Source organism: Taeniopygia guttata, chromosome 18, assembly GCF_048771995.1.
Source record: "Taeniopygia guttata chromosome 18, bTaeGut7.mat, whole genome shotgun sequence".
NCBI lineage: Eukaryota > Metazoa > Chordata > Aves > Passeriformes > Estrildidae > Taeniopygia > Taeniopygia guttata.
The window spans coordinates 7,961,986-7,984,042 of NC_133043.1; the positions used below are offsets into that span (position 1 = coordinate 7,961,986).

General features: G+C 48.0%; 2 protein-coding genes across 3 annotated transcripts in view; both read left to right on the plus strand.

The window, feature by feature from the left end:
• The window catches only part of MXRA7 (matrix remodeling associated 7), a 28,895-nt gene extending 25,996 nt beyond the window's left edge, over nt 1-2,899 (plus strand). The window contains exon 5 of the mRNA XM_030287164.4: nt 439-2,899. Coding sequence (XP_030143024.4) covers nt 439-553 — 115 coding nt within the window. The 3' untranslated portion in view covers nt 554-2,899. The remainder of the gene's footprint in view (nt 1-438) is intronic.
• A 3,179-nt stretch (nt 2,900-6,078) lies between these two features.
• Nucleotides 6,079-18,473, plus strand: ST6GALNAC1 (ST6 N-acetylgalactosaminide alpha-2,6-sialyltransferase 1). Of its 2 annotated transcripts, none has more exons than XM_072936919.1 (9): nt 6,079-10,061; nt 10,945-11,632; nt 13,219-13,387; nt 13,571-13,742; nt 14,108-14,246; nt 14,925-15,028; nt 15,565-15,654; nt 16,194-16,293; nt 16,662-18,473. In XM_072936919.1, exons 2-9 carry the CDS (start codon nt 11,069-11,071, stop codon nt 16,830-16,832), a joined length of 1,509 nt encoding a protein of 502 aa, XP_072793020.1. In that variant the 5' UTR covers nt 6,079-10,061; nt 10,945-11,068; the 3' UTR covers nt 16,833-18,473. The 2 variants fall into 2 exon arrangements, with proteins under 2 accessions (XP_072793020.1, XP_002188632.5); XM_002188596.6 differs by having other exon boundaries at nt 6,079-8,230.
• The last annotated feature ends 3,584 nt before the right edge of the window (nt 18,474-22,057 follow it).

The window sequence follows — 22,057 nt, forward strand, 5'->3', positions numbered from 1 at the left end:
AAAATTTAATAGCTATTTCTGAATGATTCCCTATCTACATCCTCTCATTACAGAAGGAAAGCACACTGGGCTGTTGAATCTTAATCCAGGTTTGTTATGGAGTCTGCTAAACTGGCACATGATGGTCATATAAAATTCCACATGTCGAGTTATCTTGAAAAGTTTGAGCATAGATAAGCCCTAAGGAACTCCAAAGACAGTGTTAAAGCAGGCTGGTTTATCTCCACGTTTAGGGAGTTGCAGAGAGACGTGCAGGGTGATGGGATAGATGGGAAGGGGGAGGAAGGAGAACCAGAGGCTATCTCTGCCTTATCTCACAGGGACAGATTTCCTGCAGCCAGGAGGGTTTGCACAGTGCCTTTGGCTCCGTGTTTCATGTGACAGTGATGTTCTTGCTCCTGGACTGGCTATTCCTACTTCTCCTTTTCTTCTCGACAGGGTTCAGAGAGAGCAGCTGGCTGCCATCTTCAGACTGATGAAGGAAAAAAGTGACACCTTTGGAGAGATGTCAGAAGGGGACATGAAGGAGCAGCTCAGACTGTACGATATATAACCCTGCAGCCAGGGGAGGCTGTGCCCAAAAGCCATCTCAGCCCTTGTTCTGCAGGACACTGGAGGCTGTAGTGCTTTAAAAGTGTCTCAGTAGTTATTTCGCAGTTCCAGATTGTTTTGCAAACACATATAGGCCTGTGATATGTATTTCAAAAGACTTGTAATTCCTCAGCCTTTTAATAATTTTTCTTTGTAGAACTATCATCTCGTACAGTGATTTCTTACCTCTTTCTGGCTGGGTCTTATGTCTCAGTGCTACAAAGCAGTTAAACTCACTTTTTTTTCTGGCCATGCTTTATGCAAATGAACTTTCAAGCCTAGTTTTTCTCAGTTTGACATCTGAAGAAAGCCAAAGATGATGGTGTAAAATGGATGAAAATAACAGAATAACTCAGGTTGAAGGGTACTTTAGTCCAACCTCCTGCTTAAAGCTGTGAGACCAAGGGGGGTTACTCAGGGCTTTATCCTGTTGGGTCTTGGAAAGCTCCAAAGATGGAGACTGCACAACCTCTCTTGGCAGGGAAGCTTCCAACCCTACAGTTAGAAAACAAACAGCCAAAAGCAAGGCATCAGTGCCCTGATCAGGGTGTAGTGCCCCTCATCTCCCTGGAAGGAACACTTCATCCTCCTTCAGGCTGGCCTTTGAAACCAACCCAAGCTGGTTCTGGCTGACCTCATTGAGATCATCCTCATGCCTGAGCAAGCAGCAGCAAATCCAGCCTGGAAACACAAACATCTCCTGACACTCCTGAAAGGACCACAGAGAGGCTGCTGGGTTCATCACAAGGATGGTTGTGTCCACCTCAGATCCTGCTCTTCTCATACAAAATTTTATGGGAAACTACATACTTAGGAAATCTCTGTGATTTTTATCAAGTATTTTGAACAGTCTTGAGCAGTCCTTGGTGGTTTGAATGGAGTAAATCAATGAGCATTCCTAATTATAACTAAATGTCTTCTGGTGTGCTTATCTCTCCTATGAAATCCTGTTAAATACTTTCTTATCAGGAAGGATTTTCTTGGTTTTAGTAACTGCTCACAAAGGGAGGCATCATTTTCTGACCCAATTTTAGGGAATGATCTCTTAGAAAATTAGTTCTGCTTTATTTTGTGTAGTCCTCTTCAGTCCAAGAATCCTAATATTTTGCTATCTGGTTGCTGTCTCCCAGTAAAGTGTGTTCTAGAACATCAGACACCTAGACTTCTAAGAATCATTTTATCTTCTAATTGTTTTCACTTAGGTCAAGGCATATTTATAATGAGTTCAAGCTGGTTTTACTACCAATCATGACTTAATTTAAATGTAAAGTCTGAAAATTACCTCTTCTTATTCAACATGAACAAATTAAGTGGGAAAAGTAGTCCCATGATGTGAAATATCACTCTAGCTTGCTGTGTCCCTAGGACATAGTTTCCTTTGTCAAGCTGTGCAAAGAGAAATGTAGAAAAATTGTATATGGGGCTTGTCCCTAGCTCAAAACTGAAATCAGGATCTTTTCCAAAACTCTTCATGAAAGCAAGTAAAGGATAGATAAGTGTAGTTGATTTTTAGTCTTTGTCTTGCAGGCTTCACAGTTTATTTCCAAAATATTTTTATATTTCTTATGTGCCCAGAAGCACAAACACCGTGGGCTGGAGAGAGAAAAACAAGCAGGATGGGAATTGATGGGCTAAAGCTGGAATGGGACAATGAACTCCAAGGTGCCAATGGAGCAGAACTGATCCCAGGGAGAGCCCCCGGGAGCGCTCGTGCATTTTGGGGCCATTTTGGGTCATTTGGGTGCAGCCCTGGCTGGGCTCTGGTGCTGCCCAAGGTGGATCCATGAGGAGATCCTTTGAATAAATCCCTAATTTATTCTTTAGCTCTGTCTGGCTCTGCTCTAGATCAGCCTTCTCAAGGCATCACTCTGATCACAGACACAGAGTCTGCCTGAGCAGGGACACATTGCTTATTCTGCATTGTTTATTCTGTGCACAGGCATAGGGGAGGTTTCCACAAATCAAACTGCCCCGTGAGTGAAAAGTCACCTCTTTTATATAGGAAAATTCACATTAATTCACCTGTCTAATACATATTTAACAGCAAGGATCTGCTGGGACAAATCAAACTCCCTGAACTGACACCAGCTCCAGAGGGGGAAACACCTGCAGTCACATCATGGAGCACAAGGTTCACCAAGTCCAGCAGCAACCCCTGCAAAAAGCTCATTTAAACAATCTGTAAAGAAATCTCAGATCCCTATCAGAGCTACCTGCACAGCCAGAAGGGAATTCTGCTCATTTTTATCTTCCCCTGCCTTCGCCTCCCTCACCTATTAAAGTTCCTTTATTGACTCATTCCAGATTTATTTTTTTTTAAAAAAAAACCTGGATCTCTGTGTTTTGGTTTGTTGTTTCTTTTATTTAAAAATTTGAATAGATCTTATTCAGTTCATCCAGTCACTGGATCCCAGACAACAGGCATCACTTCTGGAATAGATGTAAGACACTTTTTTTCTTTTTTTCTTTTTTTTTTTTTTTTTTTTAACCTAAAGGGGAAATTCTCCTGTCTGAAATTCTTTCTTAATTCCCAAAGTAGGTCAGGAATGCAGCCATTGAGGTTTGTGCTGTCCTGAGTCACGGTGTGCTCAGCTGTTGGGAATGCTACATTGCACTGGGAACAATAAACACAAAGTGGAAGCATATCATAGTTTGTTTCATCTTAATTTGTCTCAAAGGAAGGGGATAATTGATTTTGTTTTCCATGAAAAGCTGCTGCCAAACCTGCAGTGGGGATTGTGATTTTTCAGGGTTGAAACAAGTTAGGGATGCTGCTGCAGGGGGAGATGAGGCAGGCAGCTGAGTCACCCTGGGGAAGCACAAACAGCCCCAGCACATGTCCAAAAGGGGCAGTGGGACCGGGCCAGGCATGGCAGGGAGGCTGTGAGCCTCCCCAGTGGGACACAGACATCTGCACCCTGCCACATTTATGGGATCAAACCCAAATAATCTTTGGGTTCTGGTGGATCCATGAGAACAGTGAGTTCCTCACCATCCCCACCATCTTCTGACCCTCCAGAATTAGAGATCCTTGGCTCTGTGTACATGACCTATTGTGTCTAATTTAATTACACAGGGAAATTCAGCTGGGGACTCACTGCACCACCACGGGCTGTGGTGAAATCAAGGGCAGGATGATGATCCCTCACTGGGCAGTCAGTTTTTCCTGCTCTGCACTGGCGAAGGGATTGCAGCTCTGCAGGAAGGAGCATTTGCAGAGAGGTGGTGCTGCCTGGCACCAGCAGTGTCGGAATCTGTGGGTATTGGTGATTCCGAGATTGTAGAAAGTCTCTGTCTGTCAGCCCCGTTGCCAAAGCAGAAGCCATAATTGGTCTGTGCTGGTTTCAAGGTTGTTTATTCTGTTTATCTCTAACATGTTCTGCTGCCCTGCCGCAGCTCTGTCCTGCAGGGCAGCGTGTGGGGCTCTGCCCTCAGTGGGATGGTACAAACATTAAATACCAGAAACTACCTGTGCTGGATTTACAATAACGTGCCAATATCTGTCACCTACGTTGGACAGTGTGTCCCCAGCCTGAACCAACAGAAAAATGCCAACACCACAGTGAAACATGGAGGGCATGAAGAAGGAGAAAAAGGACAAGGCACACCCAATTTCCTCCATCTTGTCCCCTCTGAACCCCTAATCTAGAATCCTAAAATTTTACTTTTGCACCCGTGCCACACTTAATTATTACTGATATCAAACACTCAGAGCTTGTAATTCATCCTGTAAGATTGAAAACTCTTTTCCATGGACCGAGATCACAGCCAGTGTCTCTGGGGGTTCTGTCCAGGGGGGTTCCTGACCCCTGCCAGGGTCCCAGACCTGCCAGGACAGCCAGAGGGATTCCCTGGATCCCCACACAGCAGAAGGAACAGCAGTGGGGTTTTTTCTGCACATCTTCATCATTGCCCTCCTGCAGTGGCTCACGTTTGCTCACCCAAGGGTTACTTGAACGCAGCCCTGCAGCTCTCCCAGTTGGAATAAAGCTGATATCCTGCAAAGTGGGGAAAGGGAAGGTGGAGCAGCAGTGTTCATCCTCTGGATGGTGCTGTTGTGTTGTACAAACAGCAGAGAGGGCCCGCAGAGCTCCGGCGGAACATCTCGGGCGCTGTTTGCTCCGGGGAGGGTTAAGGATGTGCTCAGCCCTTTTCTATTCCCAAATCTCACAAATCCCGTGTGTTGTGATCCACCTGTTCTCCAGCATTCCTGAGCCTGGCTGAACTTAGCTAATGACTACTGATGAGAAAACTCCTATTTTCTGACCAAAATTTTTTTTTTTTAGCATCTTATTTAAAACTTCCCTCGATCCCCCAGCCACCAAGAGTTAAGCTCTGTTTCACCTGTGGGATGAGTATTTGTTGGCTCGAGGGAGTGCACTGAGCTGGCCTGGAGTCACAGAGGAAAAAAAGCTTTCAGTGTTGATTAAACTTCACTGTGGGGGAAGAAAAGGCACATGCCTCAGAGGAAGCCAAAGTTCCAGAGGCCAGAACTCTGATGTTTGAATGCTGTTTGTCTTCATAGCTCTAGATAAGATCTGAAATAGGTATTTCCTACTGTAATGTGTGTGACCTTTTTCTAATGGTCTTAGAACTTTATTGGCTTGTTTTATAACGCTGTCATAAGGATATAACTGCAATCCCATGGAGGAGAGGGCGTTGTGGATCATTGCCTCTGCCATTTGTCTTCCTTGGCAGTGCTCCTATAACCCTTTTATCAGAGAGAAAACCAGCAGCCTGTGTGGTGTAAGATACTGTTTTGTGATTGCCTGTGACTCAGTCCTACTCCTAGTAATTGATGGCTCACAGAGCTTTCCCTGACTCCTGACTCTGTGACAGAACTCTGGGTATTCTTGAAAGTGCCACTGTATAAGATGTGGGGGCTTTGGTTCAACAAATGCTGTTGTCTCTGGATGCTTGTTTAGTTTTTGAGAGAAGGTTTGGTGCAGAAGGGAAGGAACTAGCTGGAAAGTGGCCAGTGAGTGTGGAGTTATGGCAAGCTTGGAAGTTTTTGGGCTATCAGCTTCATTTGCTAAAAACAAGACAAACAGCTGTGCAGAGTTTGCTCTTGTAGTTTCTCCCCCTCCAGATTCCCAGCCTGAAAGCATTTGCTTCTGAAGATGACCACTGAAGAGGGAGGGGAAAACAAGAACCTAAGGGTGCCAAGCCAAGGCTTTGCTAGCCCCGAGGCATGGCCACTGAGCAGCTGCAGACAATGTCATTATTTTTCTCCCCCACTTGTAACTCAGTTCTTACATCATCAAATAATACTGTGAACATGTCCAAACACCCCCAGCTTCTTTAGCAGCTTTATTCCACTGGCTTCCAGTCAAACACTGCTTTTGGTAGATTGTAGACATCACTGAAAGACAAATTTATCCTGCAGCTAAGACTGATTGATCTGTAGAACACTTCTGTTCTTGAGCACATCTTGTGATGTTCTGTTCTGTAGACCAGAGACATGGGAGAGTGGAAAGCACACAAGTAAACAAAATTTGATACACAGCCCAGTGAAGAACGTGCACACAGATAAATTTATGGCACAGTTCAAATGCCAGCTTGCCAGCTGACACCCTCAACACATACAGTGTAGGATTTAATGACAATCAAGTTTGTTTATGAATTAATAAAAAAAACCCCAAGGAAAATCTGCCTTTTATATGTCCAGGATGTAACTAAGGATTAGTGAAGTGGATGTGGAATTAAATGGATATTGGAGATCAAAAAGGACTGACAGAAAATCATCTTTACTCAATGATCCCAGGAGCAGTTTGCTTAGATAAAAAAGTCATCTTGTTTTTACAGTACTGAAGAATGGAAGAACTTCTGCTGTGGGCACTGGACACACCAGCAGCGCTGGGCCTGGGGTCTCTATACCATAAATGAAGCAGCATCTCCTGTGAGTGCAGGTGGGAATGCAGGTAGGGCTGCAGAGAAACATGCATTTGGAAAAGGATGCTGTTGCCCTTGAGAGGCCAGGCCCTGTGCATTGTGCAGTCTTTGCTTTGTACCTTCCTGCCCATGGGCTGGGAGCCCTGTGGATCCCAAGAATCCTCCTCTTTATGGAGCTGTTTAAGAGACCAGCTCTGCTCTTGACCTCAGTTTTTACCAGGTCATCCCTGGAGAGTTCCAATACATCCCCATTTCCCAATCTGTTTGGGCAAACCAGCCTGGTGCCTCAGTTCTGACAGACTGATCTCAGCCCTGGGGGTGGATGGTGAGGAAATGATGCTCCAAGGGAAGTCCGTACTCTGATGGGGGGAGTTAGGTTTTCTTTTCTTACACCAAAAAGGTGAAAAGCCCTGTTTTGCATATACCAAGCTTGCTTTTGCCTAATGTGCTTGCCAGAGATTTGGATATTCCCCCAAACACAATCCCTCCTGAACAAAGAGTGCTACAGACAATTCTCCACAATCACCAGCGCAGATCCTGAAAAGCAAAGAAATCCATATTTTTCTGCTTGTGGGAATTTTTCTATCCCTTGTGGCTCTTGGTTTTGCAGTAATGTTACATGGAGAAGGAAAATGTTTCCTGCCTCCAGAATTTCCCTTTGGGACCCCATTAACAAAAAAAGTCTTGTAGTTGTGAAACCTGTTGACTGGCTTTGCTGTGACATAAAACAGGCACCTTCAGTTCTCTGGGTATTCAGTAACAGTGGGAGTGCTTTTGAGATTTGAGATACTGTCAGCAAAAGCTTTTTTTTATCTGAGCTTCATTTTTTATGAGAGCTGTGTGAAAGCAGCCTATGCTAAGAAGCAGTATGGCCATCTCCCCTTGACCTTTCATGGTTAATGTTTAACAACTTAGAAAGTTAAAATAGCCCTTTGCTGTGAAACTACAGCCCTGGTAGAAGTGAACATTTCTCTGGCTGTGGTGTCCACCTTTGCAAATCTTTCCCTCTGCTGGTGGGGTGATATAATCTCAACTGCCAAAGATTGATTTCACGCTGACTGGGGATTTTCATAACACAAATTCCTCTTTTCTGTGGTGGATTTGCACCAAGTCTTTGATTTGTTGGGTTGCCTCCCAGCCACAAAGTAAAATGGGTGTGTCTCTAGCCATTAGCATTTAGGGGACAGGGATTGCTTCTGGGTCGGAGCTGCAGGCAATTACTGCATGAAGAATATGTTTATGGTTATGTCTAAAATCGTGGGCAGGTGGGGTTCTGAAAGTTTCCTGGATTGTAACTATGGCGACTTCCAAAGTTCACATTCATTCCCAGGTTAGAGATAAAGAGTTTCCATTTTAGGGCAGGCCAAAGTCATTAAGAAAAATACAGGATACTTCCATTGTTTGCAGTAAAAAGCTTTCCTTTCCCTGATGATGTGATGAACGGGAACAGTACAAAACTGATGCCTTTCCTGAGCAATTCAATCTGTGTGCAGTGTCTGGGGGTGCTGGGAGACAGGGTGTGCACGTTGCTGTAGGGAAATCCAGAGGGAAGACCAGCCCAGTCCTGCACACACCTTGGTGAGGCAGTGCCTGGTGAGCACCTCTGCCACCTCGCCATGCGCTGCTCCAGGGTACGGCTCCCGAAAATCGCCAAAGCCCTGATTTGCCTCCTTGTCGTAGCACAGTTCTACCTCTTCGTTGGCAATTCCAGCTCCTTGTTTGACTTGGCCAAGACAAAGATTTTCAGGTAAGGGACCTGTTCCTTCGTGGCATGCACTGTCTGGTGTGGAGGCTTGTGCTCACTTTCTGTCTCTCTGTCTTTTTTTACCCTGATACTTGCACTTCTGATCTGAGTTAGGTGACCACCTTAGCAGAGCATGGCCTTGGAAGATCCACAGTCAAAAACCTGCTTCTCTTAGCTCACTGTTTTCCAGGGCTTCCTTTTGTAGCTGTCTAAAGCACCTTTTGGTTCACTAATCTTACATTTTCATACTTTGTCACTACACAGTATTTACTTTTCCTGTTGGCTCCCAGAGAACCTTTTTCAGCCCTAATCCAGATTGCATTGGTGGACAGTGAATTTGGTGGGATGGCTTTGAATTTATAGCAGGTTTAGCAGCTGATTCCTAACACAAAATATGCTGCATACTGCAATGTCATGTAGACATGATATCTTGGTATCTATTTTATATAAATAGTCAAGTAAATCCTACAGGAATGGGTATGGAGGGAATTGCAGGAGGAGCGAGGCTGGGAACATCTGCAGCTCTTCTGGAGGTGACTTGAGTTCAGCTCAGCTCTAGCAGCTTGAGACCACGCTTTGAGGACAGCTGTCAATTTGGAGAGCTTGGAACCTGCACAAAGGAGGTGGGAGGGAAAGGAGAGCAGGAGGAGGTGTAGAGAAGTGGAGTTCTCCTTGATCCCAGAGCCCATCAGTGCCAGAGCTGGAAGAAGAAGTGGCTCTTCATATTTATCTGCTTGGAGCAATTTCCTTCTGTTGTAGTTTCAGAGAATGGAAATGCCTGTATTTATGCAATTTAAATAAAACACAACAATGTATGAGCTCTGTGTGGTTGTCTGTGTGGCAGTTCTATTTCTGCACCTTGTATGTCAGGTAGAATACACAAAGCAGCATTTTCATGGCTTTATCCTCTATTTGTCCTTGGGCTTTGTAAAAGGGGAGGAAAATGACAGGAAATGTCACTGAGCTTTTGCAGTTGTTTGCCAGCTGGACTCTAGAGCCTGAAATTCATTGAGCTGCTTTGACAATTTGTCTGGATTTAAAATGCTGCTCAGGAGAGCAGGGTCCTGTGTAAGCACGAGTGCCTGGCCATGTGGGCCTGAGTGCAGGGAGCAAGGTTTGGGATGTGAAGAGTCCTTGGTTTTATATTTTTGGTCTCTGGCACAGCATTTGAAGTGTAACAGACTGAGGTGGAATCTGCCCCGCAAGACAGCACACAGGGAAAGCCTGGAGCGGGGGATGGTTTCTCATATTGAAATTCCCGTTTCATTTGTTCTCTGCACTTTATTTCAAAGTTTCAAACATCATCTTAAAAATACAACAAAAATTCACCAAGGGATTTAAGATCTGCCTGAGCTACCTTACAAAATTTCTCTTTATTTAAAGTGTCAATATAAAATCTTTCCTCCTATTGTGCAATAAACAGTGACATAAGTTTATACATGAAACACTATAATAGAAAGCACATGCTGCACACTTGGTTGAAACTGGCTAATGATTAGGAGAGAGGCAGAGCTGATAGGCCATTTGCTACAAGCTCTCTTTTTTAGCCTTGTATTTATCTGATATGAAACGATTTTTAAAAGCCTCCTTAGCTGATCATTTCCTGAACACTTTCACAGTGGTGTGATATCCATCACATTTCAGCAGCAACGGAGCTGCTATCTGTAGCCTGTTATCTGAAGAAGTGTTTTTTGTCCCATTTATCACCTGGAAAGCAATCACAGCATTCCGAAACAAGTGCGTCATGCACAGGCCGAGCATGAGTGTGGGATCAGCCTGCCACAGCCAGGGTTTATCCTGAAAAGCCTTGCTGTACAGAAAAGCTCAGCTGCAGGTATTTTTCACCTTCCTTTTTCTTGTTCTACCCTCCAGCCATGCGCAGAGAAGAGGGAATGTTGAGGACAAAAATCCACCAATTCTGCCTTGGTTGTTTTTCCTGGGTTTCAGCACAGTTCTGTTGCAGGTGGCTCTTCTGCTGTTGGCAGATGTGTCCTCCTGTGATAACCTTGTACCTGCCTGTGCCTCTGAATCAGGCAACAGGGCAGCTGCAGTATTAGAGGCAAGTGCTAAAAATGTAGAGATTTTTGCATTTTAACAGCTTCACAGTGTCTGCCTTCAGACAGATGCGCCTGGTGAGTGCTGTGTGATGCCCTTGCACTACCTGATCAAGGTGGAGAGGGAGAGAAAAAAGTGCCCTGTCACCCCAAAAGCTCAAGAGGTGATGTAGGGTAAAGAAGTGGGTTTCACTTCTTCTTAGCCTTCCCTTCCTGAATTCTGGCAGCTCTTGCTGCTCTGTTGCTGCAGCACAGGGCTGTGCTGGCAGAGGAGAGAGGCAGATGGTGCCTCCATGGTGGGAGCCGTGTCCTGAGCCCAGGATCTCCAAACCAACCCCGCCGTGCTCCGGGGACATTGCCAGGGGACCTGCCCAGTGCGTGGCAGAGCTGGGCTGTACTGCTTGGCAGTTCCTGCCAGTGTGAATGCTCCATGTGCCAAGTGCTGAGGAGACAATGTGTGCCTCTGGGATTTGCCTAGCGGGGAGATAAGCAGCGTTTGGGCTAGAACGGTGTAGGAAGTTGAATAACGTTTTGGCAAAGTTTAAAATGAAATTGCTCTAAAGCACAGAGAGATGCTCAGAGTCAAGAGCACTAGAAATGAGCTGAAGGGTGTTCAGTGTTAAGTGTGTGTGATGTATCTGCTTTTCCTTTGATTGCATTCAGGAAATGGAACGTTTTCCAACATGCCCCAGAGACACAAGAAGTGGACCCCCAAGAGCAACAGGGTTTAAACTATTCTGATAATGGGAACTCCAGGAGCATTTCAAAGGTGACTTTGGGAGGACACATGACAAGACTCGATGATGTGGTGGAGAAGACACCAAGATGGAATGGAAAGGAGGAGCAGAAGGAAACAATGAGACCAGTTATGATTGTTAAGGAAGCCAAGGAGAGTACAGCTGTGAAACCACCACCCCAGTTGGAGGGAATCAAGAAGACAACAGTGAAAACAACCCCAGTGGTGCAGGAAAACAAGGGGGAAACAACAGCGAGGCCAGCTCCATGGGTGGAAGAAGACAAGGAAAAGACAACAGTGAAACCACTTCCCAGGGAGAAGGGAGGCAAGGAGAAGGCAACAGTGGAACCACCCTCTGTGGTGAAGGGAGCACAAGAGAACAATACATCCAAAGACCAAATAAAATCCAAAGTGGTGACGGGAGCACGTGAGAACAACACATCTGAAGACCAAACAAAACCCAAAGCACCTCCTGCATCAATGAAAACTGCAAGACCTACCCCTCAGGCTGCTGCTGTGACACAGAGGAGGAAACTGAGCTCTGCTAACTTCACATCTGAGCCACAGTGGGATTTCGAGGACGAGTACCTGCTGGATAACTCATCCCCACCCTCGGTAGGTGGGGTGGTGCAGGTGGTCACCAAGAATGGTGCCTTCCCACTGACCTCCTTGTCTGCTGGCCCCTGGGCATGTGTGCCCTTTGCAGCTGGGGATGATTTCAGAGCTGGTAGGTCACTCACTGTTGTATGCAGATGCTGGTGGGACCCAGACAGGAAGACCTCTATATACAACATCTGCATTCACATGAAGACTCAGGTTAATTAAATTTGAGCATATCTTAATTACTAATGTCCAGGAACAGGGCCTTTAGGAAAGCAGTAAACTCCAGCAAAGTTCTCAGCAAGCAGCAGGGACAGGTTGTGGTGTCTCATACTGTCTCTGTCCCCCATCCTATGCTGGTAAGTCTTTGCAAAGACTACCCAGAGCAGTTTTCCCTGGCATCCCTGTTTCTGGAAGGCTTGGAACAGGTGGGTCACCTTCTAACATGTTGTGTCTCACTCCCAAACCTGATCTGTAATTCTGCAGAGAGAGGGAGTCATTAGGAACACTCTCCCCTCCTTAATTTCCTACATGATCAGTTTTCCCTTGTTCCTCTGGTACTGATCCAGTCTAGCTCTGAGGCACAAGAAGTACCAAGCCTTGGACAGCACCTGCTTGAGCAGGACAGGAATGTCCCATGCTTATGGACATGAAATATGCTGTGAGTGAAATGATGGCACCATGAAACCCTGGGCAGTGCTGTCCTCAGTGTGTTCCTGTGGTGACAGGCAGAATGAGGGTGTCTCCTCAGGCTGTGACAGGGCTGTCATCCTCATCCACTGCAGAGACCCCAGCTTGGCCACAGAGCACTCAGCAAGGCTTTGGCAATGCAGGGGATTTGAGCTGGGTCCATTTGATCTCTATTTTGTCTTTCAGTAGGTGTTTGGGGAAGGTGTCTAAGAAAGTCTAGCCCAAATTGACTCAGCAGAAAATTCAGTGCAGTGGAGCTGTTTGTTTTCCATCTGCACACGCAGCCTCACTCTTGCCAGCTGCAGTGAGACCTCCCTTGTAGGATAAGCTGGCTTGGGTCCCTTTCTCAGCTGCACATTTCACTGATTTATTTATGACGTTGAACAAGTTGTTGCACATTTTTTCTTACCTTTAAAGGGAGTGGCAATGCTGATCTGATTTCATTTGTTCGTCAGTGTTTCCTCGGGTGGACTCTGAGGACCTGGTGAGGTGTGTTGCCAACAGGGACTGCTCATTGTAGCATGGATATATTATTGCAGCATATTCCTACTGCTTACAGCCTTATTTGATGCATTTAGGTTAGACCTATTACAAATGTCAATTTGCATCAGATAATGAGGCCCAAAGCCAGTGAAACATTTAAGCATGACAGGCCTGTTGTTCTGAAGAGGAAAGTCTCAGAGACTTGGAGTCATCCTGGCTCCCTTGTGGGTGACATTTCACCAGCTGGTTATGGATGTAATGCTAAAATTGTGCTTCATGTTCCCAGGGATGGGGATCACGAGGGAAATGGTACCACTGGAATTTCTGTGTTTCCCTTTGGTCCTGCCACACACAGGCACACAAGCACTGGCACTCAGGTCTATCAGCCCTGCTCATCAGTCATTACTGTTTCCTTTTTGTTTTTCAAGACCTGCTCTGAATCAGTGAGGGCCAGGGCTGCCAAGTCTGACTGGCTGCGGGATCTTTTCCTGCCCAACATCACACTCTTCATAGACAAGAGATACTTCAATGACAGTGAATGGAACCGCCTGGAGCATTTTACACCCCCCTATGGCTTCATGGACCTGAATTATTCACGTGAGTCCCTCAGGGCTTGGCAGGATGGGACTTTCAGCCTCCTAACAGGAACATTATGCTGAGGTTTGCAGCATCTCCCCATCAAAGGCGTCAGTCTAGGAGGATCTCATGTGGAAACTCTGGTGGTTTCACTGTGTCCATCCCAAAGGCTCTTGATAACTCACCACTGTGTTTGCTTCACAGTGGTAAAGGAGGTCATATCCCTGCTGCCCCCAAAGCCCCACCAGCAGCTGCTCCTGGCCAGCCATGACAGCAGCGTGCCCACATGCATCAGCTGTGCTGTTGTGGGGAATGGAGGAATACTGAATAACTCTGGGATGGGCCAGGAGATTGACTCCCATGACTATGTCTTCAGGTAAGGCTGCCTTGGTTCTCAGAAGATGCACAGCTAGCTTACTGTGGCTAGCCCCTGACTGTGGCTGGGTCACTTCATCTCTTCTAGTATTCCACTCATTCCCAAGTGCCAAAATGATGGATGGCAGGAGAAAAAAAGTCCAAAAATAATTGGAAAGTTACTAAATATCCAAAGCCTGTGGTCACAAATGAGCCATGAAGAGCCATTTCCACAGCAGGGGCTCTCCTGCAGTTCAGGGTCCCAATCAGAATGGGCCTAGTCTACCCTTCCTCTGGGATAACACTGTCTTTTCCTATTAGGAATGTGCATGGGAGAGGTTTCAGTGGTCACCTAACTCTGCTCCTCTGTTTTATTTCCTTGGCCAGGGTGAGTGGGGCTGTAATCAAGGGTTATGAAAAAGATGTGGGAACCAAAACCTCCTTTTATGGATTCACGGCCTTCTCCCTGGCTTCCTCTCTTCAGATCTTGGGACACAGAGGGTTCAGCAGCATCCCATGGGATAAAGTGAGTGAGGTCCCTGCTGTGTGCATGCACAGCTTTAAGAGGATGCTGTTTGTCTGCGTGCTTCAGTTCTGCTCTGCCACGAGGAGCAAAGGGGCAGCCCTTTAGCATCACCCTCAGGGAGGGGACCTGCACTGCCCTGGCTCACTGTGAGTGTTTGCTGTGGCAAGCTGTGTCACTGCCACCCCAGCCTTGTGCCACCGCTGAGTCAGGGATGGGAGGGAAGGCAGCACATTAACTCTCTTCAGCAGGCTAATTCAGGTTTATTAAAAACCCATCCATTTTTATACACCATTCTGATACAGGTGGACTTGATTGGTCACTTAATTAACACCCCTTCACACCACTGGCTAATTGAGAAGACACCCTTTGGTAAACATCTTAGGAGAAAACAACTGTTCAAAACACCAGCTGCAAGATTGTTTTAATTCATTCTCTCACCCTTCTGGAAACTCCCCAGAACAATTCCTGGGAAAATTTATTTGGTTTCCTCTCTCTCTGACCAGACTGTCACATCCACAGCCTTGTGGCAGGTAGAAGGAGCTGCACATCAGGTGTTATCTCCATTCTGGTTGAGAGCTGCAGATGTGTGTCCGAGAAACTCAGTGAGCCAAGATGCCTGTTTGCATTTTATTTTTTTTTTTTGAAGTGCTGTTCATTAATGCTCACTTGTTTTCTTAGCATGTCAGATACATTCACTTCCTGGAGGGAGCAAGGGACTATGAGTGGCTGAAGGCTCTTCTGCTCAACAAGGACATCAGGAAAGGATTCTTGAACCTCGGCAGGTAAAACAAACCACAGCCCCTCTACCCCTCCATGGCGAGCTCTCTGTTGTGCTCCTCTCCTCTCCCACTGCTCAGCCCCATGGAGGACAAGGCCAGGGTACAGACTTGCAGGCAGAAATCTCTCATTTCCCCCACAGCTCTGAGCACTGCTGTAGTCCATACACCTCCTTCACAGAGGCAGCTGAAATGATGTGTGGCCAGAGCTCAGAGAAAGCTTTGTGGCTTTTGGGCATGAACACGTGCTGCTGGCTGGTCTGGTGTGGTCTGCTCATGGATGAAGGCCTGGCTTCACTAATTTTTGCCTGTACAAACACATGCTTTTGATATTCCTGTCTCCTTTTGTTGCCTCTCCTCCCTGATCTCTTCCTCTGCAATGCACACAGGCTACGGAGGATTTGTCATTGTGGGAAATGTTACAGAATTATCTTCACAGTGTTTGTGGTTCTCCTCTTAGCATCAAGTGCATCAGGGCTGATCCTTTCCAGCTGTGATGAGGAGTAGGAACTTGTCTTGAGTCTCCCCATTCCTGTCCTTAGGCAGAAGCCCCGGCAGAAATTCAATAAGGATTTCACAATGGACAAATACCTGGTGGTTCACCCTGATTTCCTCAGATACATGAAAAACAGGTGAGCTGCAGGTTGTGTGCTCTAACAGGCTTGATTTTCCTGGCCAGCCCTTTCCAAGACCAAGAGCATTCCATGCTATTTTTTCCCAGTGTTTACTCCTACTTTCCTAACAACTCCTGGCATAACACAGTGCAGCTCCTGGCAGGTTTTGTGACTCCTCTGCACCTTTCCTGTGTCTCATTCCACTCCTAGATGTGGATGGGGGAGCAGGATATACCAGGGAGCCTCAAAGCCACCTCAGCACTGCAGAGCAAAGGGCAGATTTAAGAGTGGTGGGCTTTAACCTACGAGATCCTTTAATCCATCCCCTCTTTACCCCCACTGCCTCAAGACCTTCCACATGCACAAAGCTGGGGCAGAGCTGGGCTTAGGTTGCAGTGCAGGTGCTGGAAAGTTCTGGGCTTTTCTGAAATGCCTCATATGGCCTCAAGCTGCTGCAAGGAGGGAAGATGCCACATGAGCCACAGGGGGACAAGGTGTGCCTTGCTTGAAACACCACAGCCAGCAACTCCTCAGTGCTTTCCTCTCTCCTGCTGCAGGTTTTTAAAGTCTAAAAATTTACAAAAGCACTACTGGAGGCTGTACAGACCCACAACGGGGGCCTTCATGCTCCTGACTGCCCTTCATCTCTGTGACCAGGTAAGGGTAAGGTGATTCTTGCACCCAGACCTGTCTGGAAGTGGGAGCAGGGGACAGAGGAGAGCAGGGGTGGCTGCTGTCTGCCTTGAGAGCATATAGGCTCGTGTCAGCTGAGGAGGTGCAGACTGAAGATGAGAAACAGCCCCAAAATAGCTCCCAAAGAGGTGGTGAAGTCTGCTGTGACCTAGAGATCTCCCAGGGAGGCAGTGAGGGGACAGCAGATCTCTGGAGCCAGTGGTCACAGTCTGGTCCTTCTGGATACCCACACAGGGTCACCAGAGAAGCCCCAGCTGGCATCTCTGTCCTGTGTTTCACCTGCTCCCTCCATCCCTGGTAGCCCTGCCCAGTGAGCCCTGCATCTTTCCCAGGTCAGTGCCTATGGCTACATCACCGAGGGGCACGAGAAGTACTCGGATCACTACTATGACAAGAACTGGAAAAAGCTGATTTTCTACATTAACCATGACTTCAACTTGGAGAAGCAGGTGTGGAAAAGACTTCATGATGAGAATATAATTAAACTTTACGTGAGAACCTGACTGCAGCAGGTTCTGGGAAATCTCAACAACACCTCCCTGGGAACAGAAGAGGACCACCAGAGCCAAGGTTAGCTCTGGACTGCCAGGCACATTTCATCCCCACAAAGACATTTCCCTCCTTCAGCACCTCTGCTATTTCACAGCACTCCAACAGATGTGTGAATGCTGGAGACCCAAAGACCAACAAGAAAATGCAGCCTGCCAAAAAAGTCTGGCTGTGCTGCAGGACTCTTGCTTGTTGTAGGCATGGGTATTAAGAGAGCAGAATCCAGGATGGATATGGTCCTTTGTGTAATTCCTCTCTCAACAAAGGAGATGCTGCTCAGGCTGGGGCCACTTCTCTTCTGAGTGGATCCTCTCCATTAGCAATGCCCATTTTGGAACTGGGTATTGTCTAAACAAACTCCCCAAAGAGCTGGAATGGATGGAGGTGGAAACACAGATTCTGGTTCAGGTTGACTTAGTTTCTTGTGGGGGGAGGGGGGAACGGGCTGCACTGGGATGGACTGGACACATCCAGTGACTAATCTGAGAGAGAATGATTTTCACTTCTGCTACCCAGAATGGCCTTGCTATGACACTTCCAGAGGAGCACTGCCATCAGCTCAAGGGCAGGCAGCTGCTCTCCATGGTGTGGCAGACCTTCTGTACCTGGTGCCTCTTGCCCCAGGGCTTCCCTGGCTGACAAAATGTGAAATTTTGTGGCATGGACCTGATGTGTCAAGTCCTTGCATAGATGGACTTCATCATGCCTGGCTCCCAGCCGTGCCCAGGGTGTTTGTCCTCCTGGGAGGGGAGGTGGAAGCTCTCCAAGTCCAGGGATGGATGCTGTCCTGGCGTGTAAGATAAGCATGGATTCTATTTGCCAAGTGTTGGAGGTTGGGCAGTTTTCTTATCTCTCCCAAGAACAATGTCTCCCTCCGGGGAGATATCTTCTGTTAATGGGCCATTAATGACTCACTGCATGACCGGTAAAGGTACATCAGCGCATTGTGAGATGCTCCACCCAGAGGAGGAGCCAAGCAGCCCTACCTGCATAAAATCAGCACTTTTTGGGGCACTAGAGTAGCCCTTTTCTGGATTCCTAGAGGAGCAGCTTCTTCTCTGCTGGATCCCCAGAGGAAGACCAGGCCCATCTACTCCATCACCAGACCTTCAGAGAAAACTCCACCCTTCTACAGATCACTGCTTCAGCAGCATTTCATCTGCCACTCCAGGAGGAGCAGCCACATTTAACTGGACTATTCCCAGCACCCTGACTCCTCAGGGTGTCAGGTTTCTGACTCTATCAGTAAAAAAAAAAGTACATTTTTTTCTTTATTTTTCTTTAGTTTTTTTTTCTAGTAAAGAACTGTTATTCCCATTCCCATATCTTTGCCTGAGAGCCTTTTAATTTCCAAATTGTGGTAATTCGGAGGGAGGGGGTTTACCTTTTCAATTTCACAGGAGGCTCTTGCCTTCCTTCACAGACTCCTGTCTTTTCAAACTAAGACAGATGCTATGTGTCCTTGCTGCTGGCTGAAGTGCCTGTCCCCCCTGGTGCTGAGAGGGGCCCAGCTGCAGCCAGCAAACCTGGAGTGTGTTGGCCTCCTGGAAGGGGTTTTGTAAGCAAAATTAATGGTACTACTTTGGCCAAGCTGATCTTTTGTGCAGCCCTGTGGCTTGTGGTTATTTAGTGCACCCAAAATTGATACTTTAAAGGCTGAGATACAGCAGATGGCAAAGCCAGGAAAGTACAGGACGGAGGGATAATGAGATTACCTTCACTTGGAGAAGCTCTGCAGCTTGTGTGGACATCCCTGAGCATCCCCCACCTGTTCACCTTGCAGGACAGGGATCAGCACCAGCCAAACACCTCCCTGAGGAAGTGGGTGAACACCTGGCAAGTTTGCCCTTGTCCCAGCAACTGCTCTCCAGGTGTATCAGATAGTCAGGAAAAATACATGAAGGGCTGGATGTTTCCCCCGTGACACTGCAGGCAAAAAGCCACCTCCAGAGTCCCAGCAGGTCCAGAACATGTCCCTGGGGTTAACCAGCTGCACACTCCCTGGACCCACCTTGGTTGTGAGTGTTTTTCCACTTCTGCAGCATTTTTGTTGGGGGCAGCAGTGTCTCCAGGGTCTCTCTGGGCTCCAAGGAAGGCATTTCAGCTGGGATTGTCAGCAAGGCTTGTCAGGCTTGACTTCCTTTTTCCCTTTTTCCTTGTGCTGCAGAGAGACCAGGCAGTTTCTCATGTCTCACTGAGCTTGTTTGTGAAGGACAACCACCCACATTGAGAATCTAAATGCAGAATTCAGCTTCTCTGAGAGGGTGTAGCCTGTGCCTGGCTGCTCTGCCCATAGGAGCCCACAGTGTCTGTGGGAGCAGGGAGGTGTCCGAAATGCACAGTGCCTCTGCTGGGAACGATGCAGCCCTGTGGGAATGCCATGCCCAGAGGGAGCCACGGGCTTTGGAGCAGACCAGAAATCCTTCCTGAGCAGCAAACATGGAAGCCTGGGTGAGGCTGGTCACCATCCAGAGCTGCCTGAGGAGAAACTCCTGCACTCGGGAGCTCTGGACCTGCTGGGTGCCACAGTGGTGGCTGTGCACTCTGTCCCCAGGTGGCCCTGGTGGTGTCCCCTGTCCCCCGGCCCTGCAAGCTCTCCCTGAGGGGCTGTGGGTGGGCAATGAGGCAGTTTTGTTCCTTGCCTGTTCCTCAGGCCGTACCACATTGCTGTGGGTTGCTTAGTGACCAGCTCCACCGGGCATTCTTCCTGCCTGAATAGGGCTTTTCTCTTCCCCAGAAGTTGGAAGAAGTTTCCCTTAGACCTTTCCCTTCCCCCTCCTCCTCTTTTGTTCCTCTGTCCTTTGGGAAGCAGGAAGGGGCTGAGTCAAGGATTCCCCAGGGGGTGAGGGGGCTTTGGGATGGGCTGGCAGCCCCCAGCCCACGCTTTTCCCTTGTGTCGAGGCTTCCTGGAGTCAAGGGAAGGAAAATTCCCAGGAGGCTTTCCCCTAAGCCTGTTCCCTCCAGGATTTTATCTCAGCACAGCAGACTTCGATGTTATCAGGGATAATTTTGGCTGGAGAAGGGCCTTTGCTGTGGCCTGAAGTTTCTCAGCAAGCTCAAAGCCACATCCTTCCTGATCCCAGGAAAGCAGCTCTGACCTTATGGTCCCCCTCACCTCCTCACTTTGCTCCTGTCCCCCTGCACCAAAGGCCACCGTGGGCTGGCTGAGGTGTGGCACACGCTGGGACACATCCCCTGGGGCACAAATCCAGCCTTGCCTCACCAGAGCCGCCTGATCTTGTGGCATCGGGTCACAAGAAGTTGAGCAGGGCTGGAGGTGGCATTTCCCAGCCTGGCACAAACAAATGGAATGAAGTCTGTGGAGAGCTGGAGCAGCCTTGGCAAGAGCCAGGATTCAGGGCTGGGCAAGCTCCCAGCAGGGTGAGTGGAAGCAGCACTGCCAGGCTGTGCTGCAGCAGCCCCAGCCTGCTCAGTGCCGCTGGGCAGAGCCAGTGCCACCCCGAAATCCAGGTCTCCATGGTTGGCACGCCATCAAGATTGTCCCTGTGCCACCAGGTGGCAGTTCCTGTTCAGGGATCTGTCTTTGTGCCAGGTCTGGCACATCCTGGTGTGGCACTGTGTCCTGCAGGGCACAGCTCCTGCCATCGACAGCCTGGGGCTCGCTGGGGTGTGAGGGGACACACGGAGCAGAGCTTTGGTGCCCTGCAGTGCCAAGGTGTGCCCTCTGCTCCTGCAGCATGGCACGGAGCTGAAGGCAGCACAAGCAAAGGTGGGATCAGCTCTGACATCCTGAGGGATGCTCAGATACAGCAGCTCCTCCTCCTGCACGGACACAATGCCCGGTGACCAGTGGACTGCTCACTGCCAGCCAGGAGCTCTGGGGGCTGCAGGGTTTAAACAGAGACATTTGATTTGTGGGATAAATAAACCATGTTCCTCAGCATGTCCAGAAGTTGCTGTTTTGTCAGCCCTGCTTTTTTCAAAAGCTCTTGGTGACTACCATGAACTGTTAATTACAGCTGTGCCAGACTCCTCCTGGGGCTCCTCGAGAGCTAACAGCCTTTAAATATTCTCCACCAGATTGTAGAAACCAAAACCACTTGTCACCCAGAAGTTCTCATGGTGTCACCTTCCTGGCAGGGCTTCAAATTTACTGCTTCATTTGCACCTCTTCCCTCTTTCAGTGTGACTGCTCACCTGAACAGCAGAAGCAGAGACCACCCTGTCCCGCTGTGTGTTCACAGCTCCTTGACTGGATGAAGCAGGAGGAAGCAGACATGGACTTGCTGGGGGACAGGGATGCATTTTGGGGACAAGTGAGTGGTGCAGAGCCCATCTCGTCCCTGCTCCTGGTCAGTGCAGCCCTGCTCTCTGCATCCTCTCTGGGTTTGGCCTTACCAGGAACAGGGACAAGCTGGGCTCTGCACCATGTCCTGGGGTTTGAGGTGCCTTCTAGAGGTGGCAGCCAGCCCCAAACCCAACCGGGTGCTGGAGGGAGCCCCTGTGTGTGCCACACACAGCTCCAGGGCAGCCTGGTGGCACATCCATATTGTCATTGCTGTCTCTTTCCTTCTCAGGCAGGCAACAGAGGCACGGAGCAGCCAGAGCTGGGTGACAGCATATTGTAAATGCAGGCGAAGCCAATGGGAAGAAATGACAATGTCTGACTCAATTCAGAAGGCTGAATTATTTCTTTATTATAACTATGCTAAAATACATTAATATACTATATAAAAGGAGGATACTAAAACTACATACTACTTTCTCTAACACAACTCGTGACCCTCTCTGAGAGTCCAGCCCCAGGTAGGTTGGATTGGCCACCAGGCTCAAACAATCCTCAACAGAATCCAACCAAGCAATCACCCCAGGTAAACAATTCTCCAAACACATTCCACATAGGAAAAACAAGGAGCAGAAATAGAAATTGTTTTCGCTTTCATTTTTCTGTGTGCACCCTTATGAAAAATCCTGAGAAGGAGAGGAATGTGCTTGCCACAACAGCACCCATCTTCCCAGCATGGAGTTGCTCCCTCTGGATGTGTTACTCTCAAGTGTCTGTGGCTGATGTGATGCTGTGGGAGTGTGGCAGAGCTGTGTGCCTGCTCGAGGTCAGCACAAAAAGCTCTGTGCTGAGGACTTAGCAGGTGCTGTTCATGTTCCTCAGTTGCTGAGAGGTTTGGGGCAGGCCCTGAGGGCAGAGGGTGGGAAGTTTCCG

What these genes read in the sequence shown, in the direction of transcription:
- ST6GALNAC1 (XM_002188596.6), top strand. Translation starts at nt 8,100, where the DNA reads ATGCGCTGCTCCAGGGTACGGCTCCCGAAAATCGCCAAAGCCCTGATT. An exon ending in ATAACTCATCCCCACCCTCG is followed by an intron (nt 11,633 to 13,218) that starts GTAGGTGGGGTG and finishes TTGTTTTTCAAG; the next exon opens with ACCTGCTCTGAATCAGTGAG. An exon ending in CCCTTCATCTCTGTGACCAG is followed by an intron (nt 16,294 to 16,661) that starts GTAAGGGTAAGG and finishes CATCTTTCCCAG; the next exon opens with GTCAGTGCCTATGGCTACAT.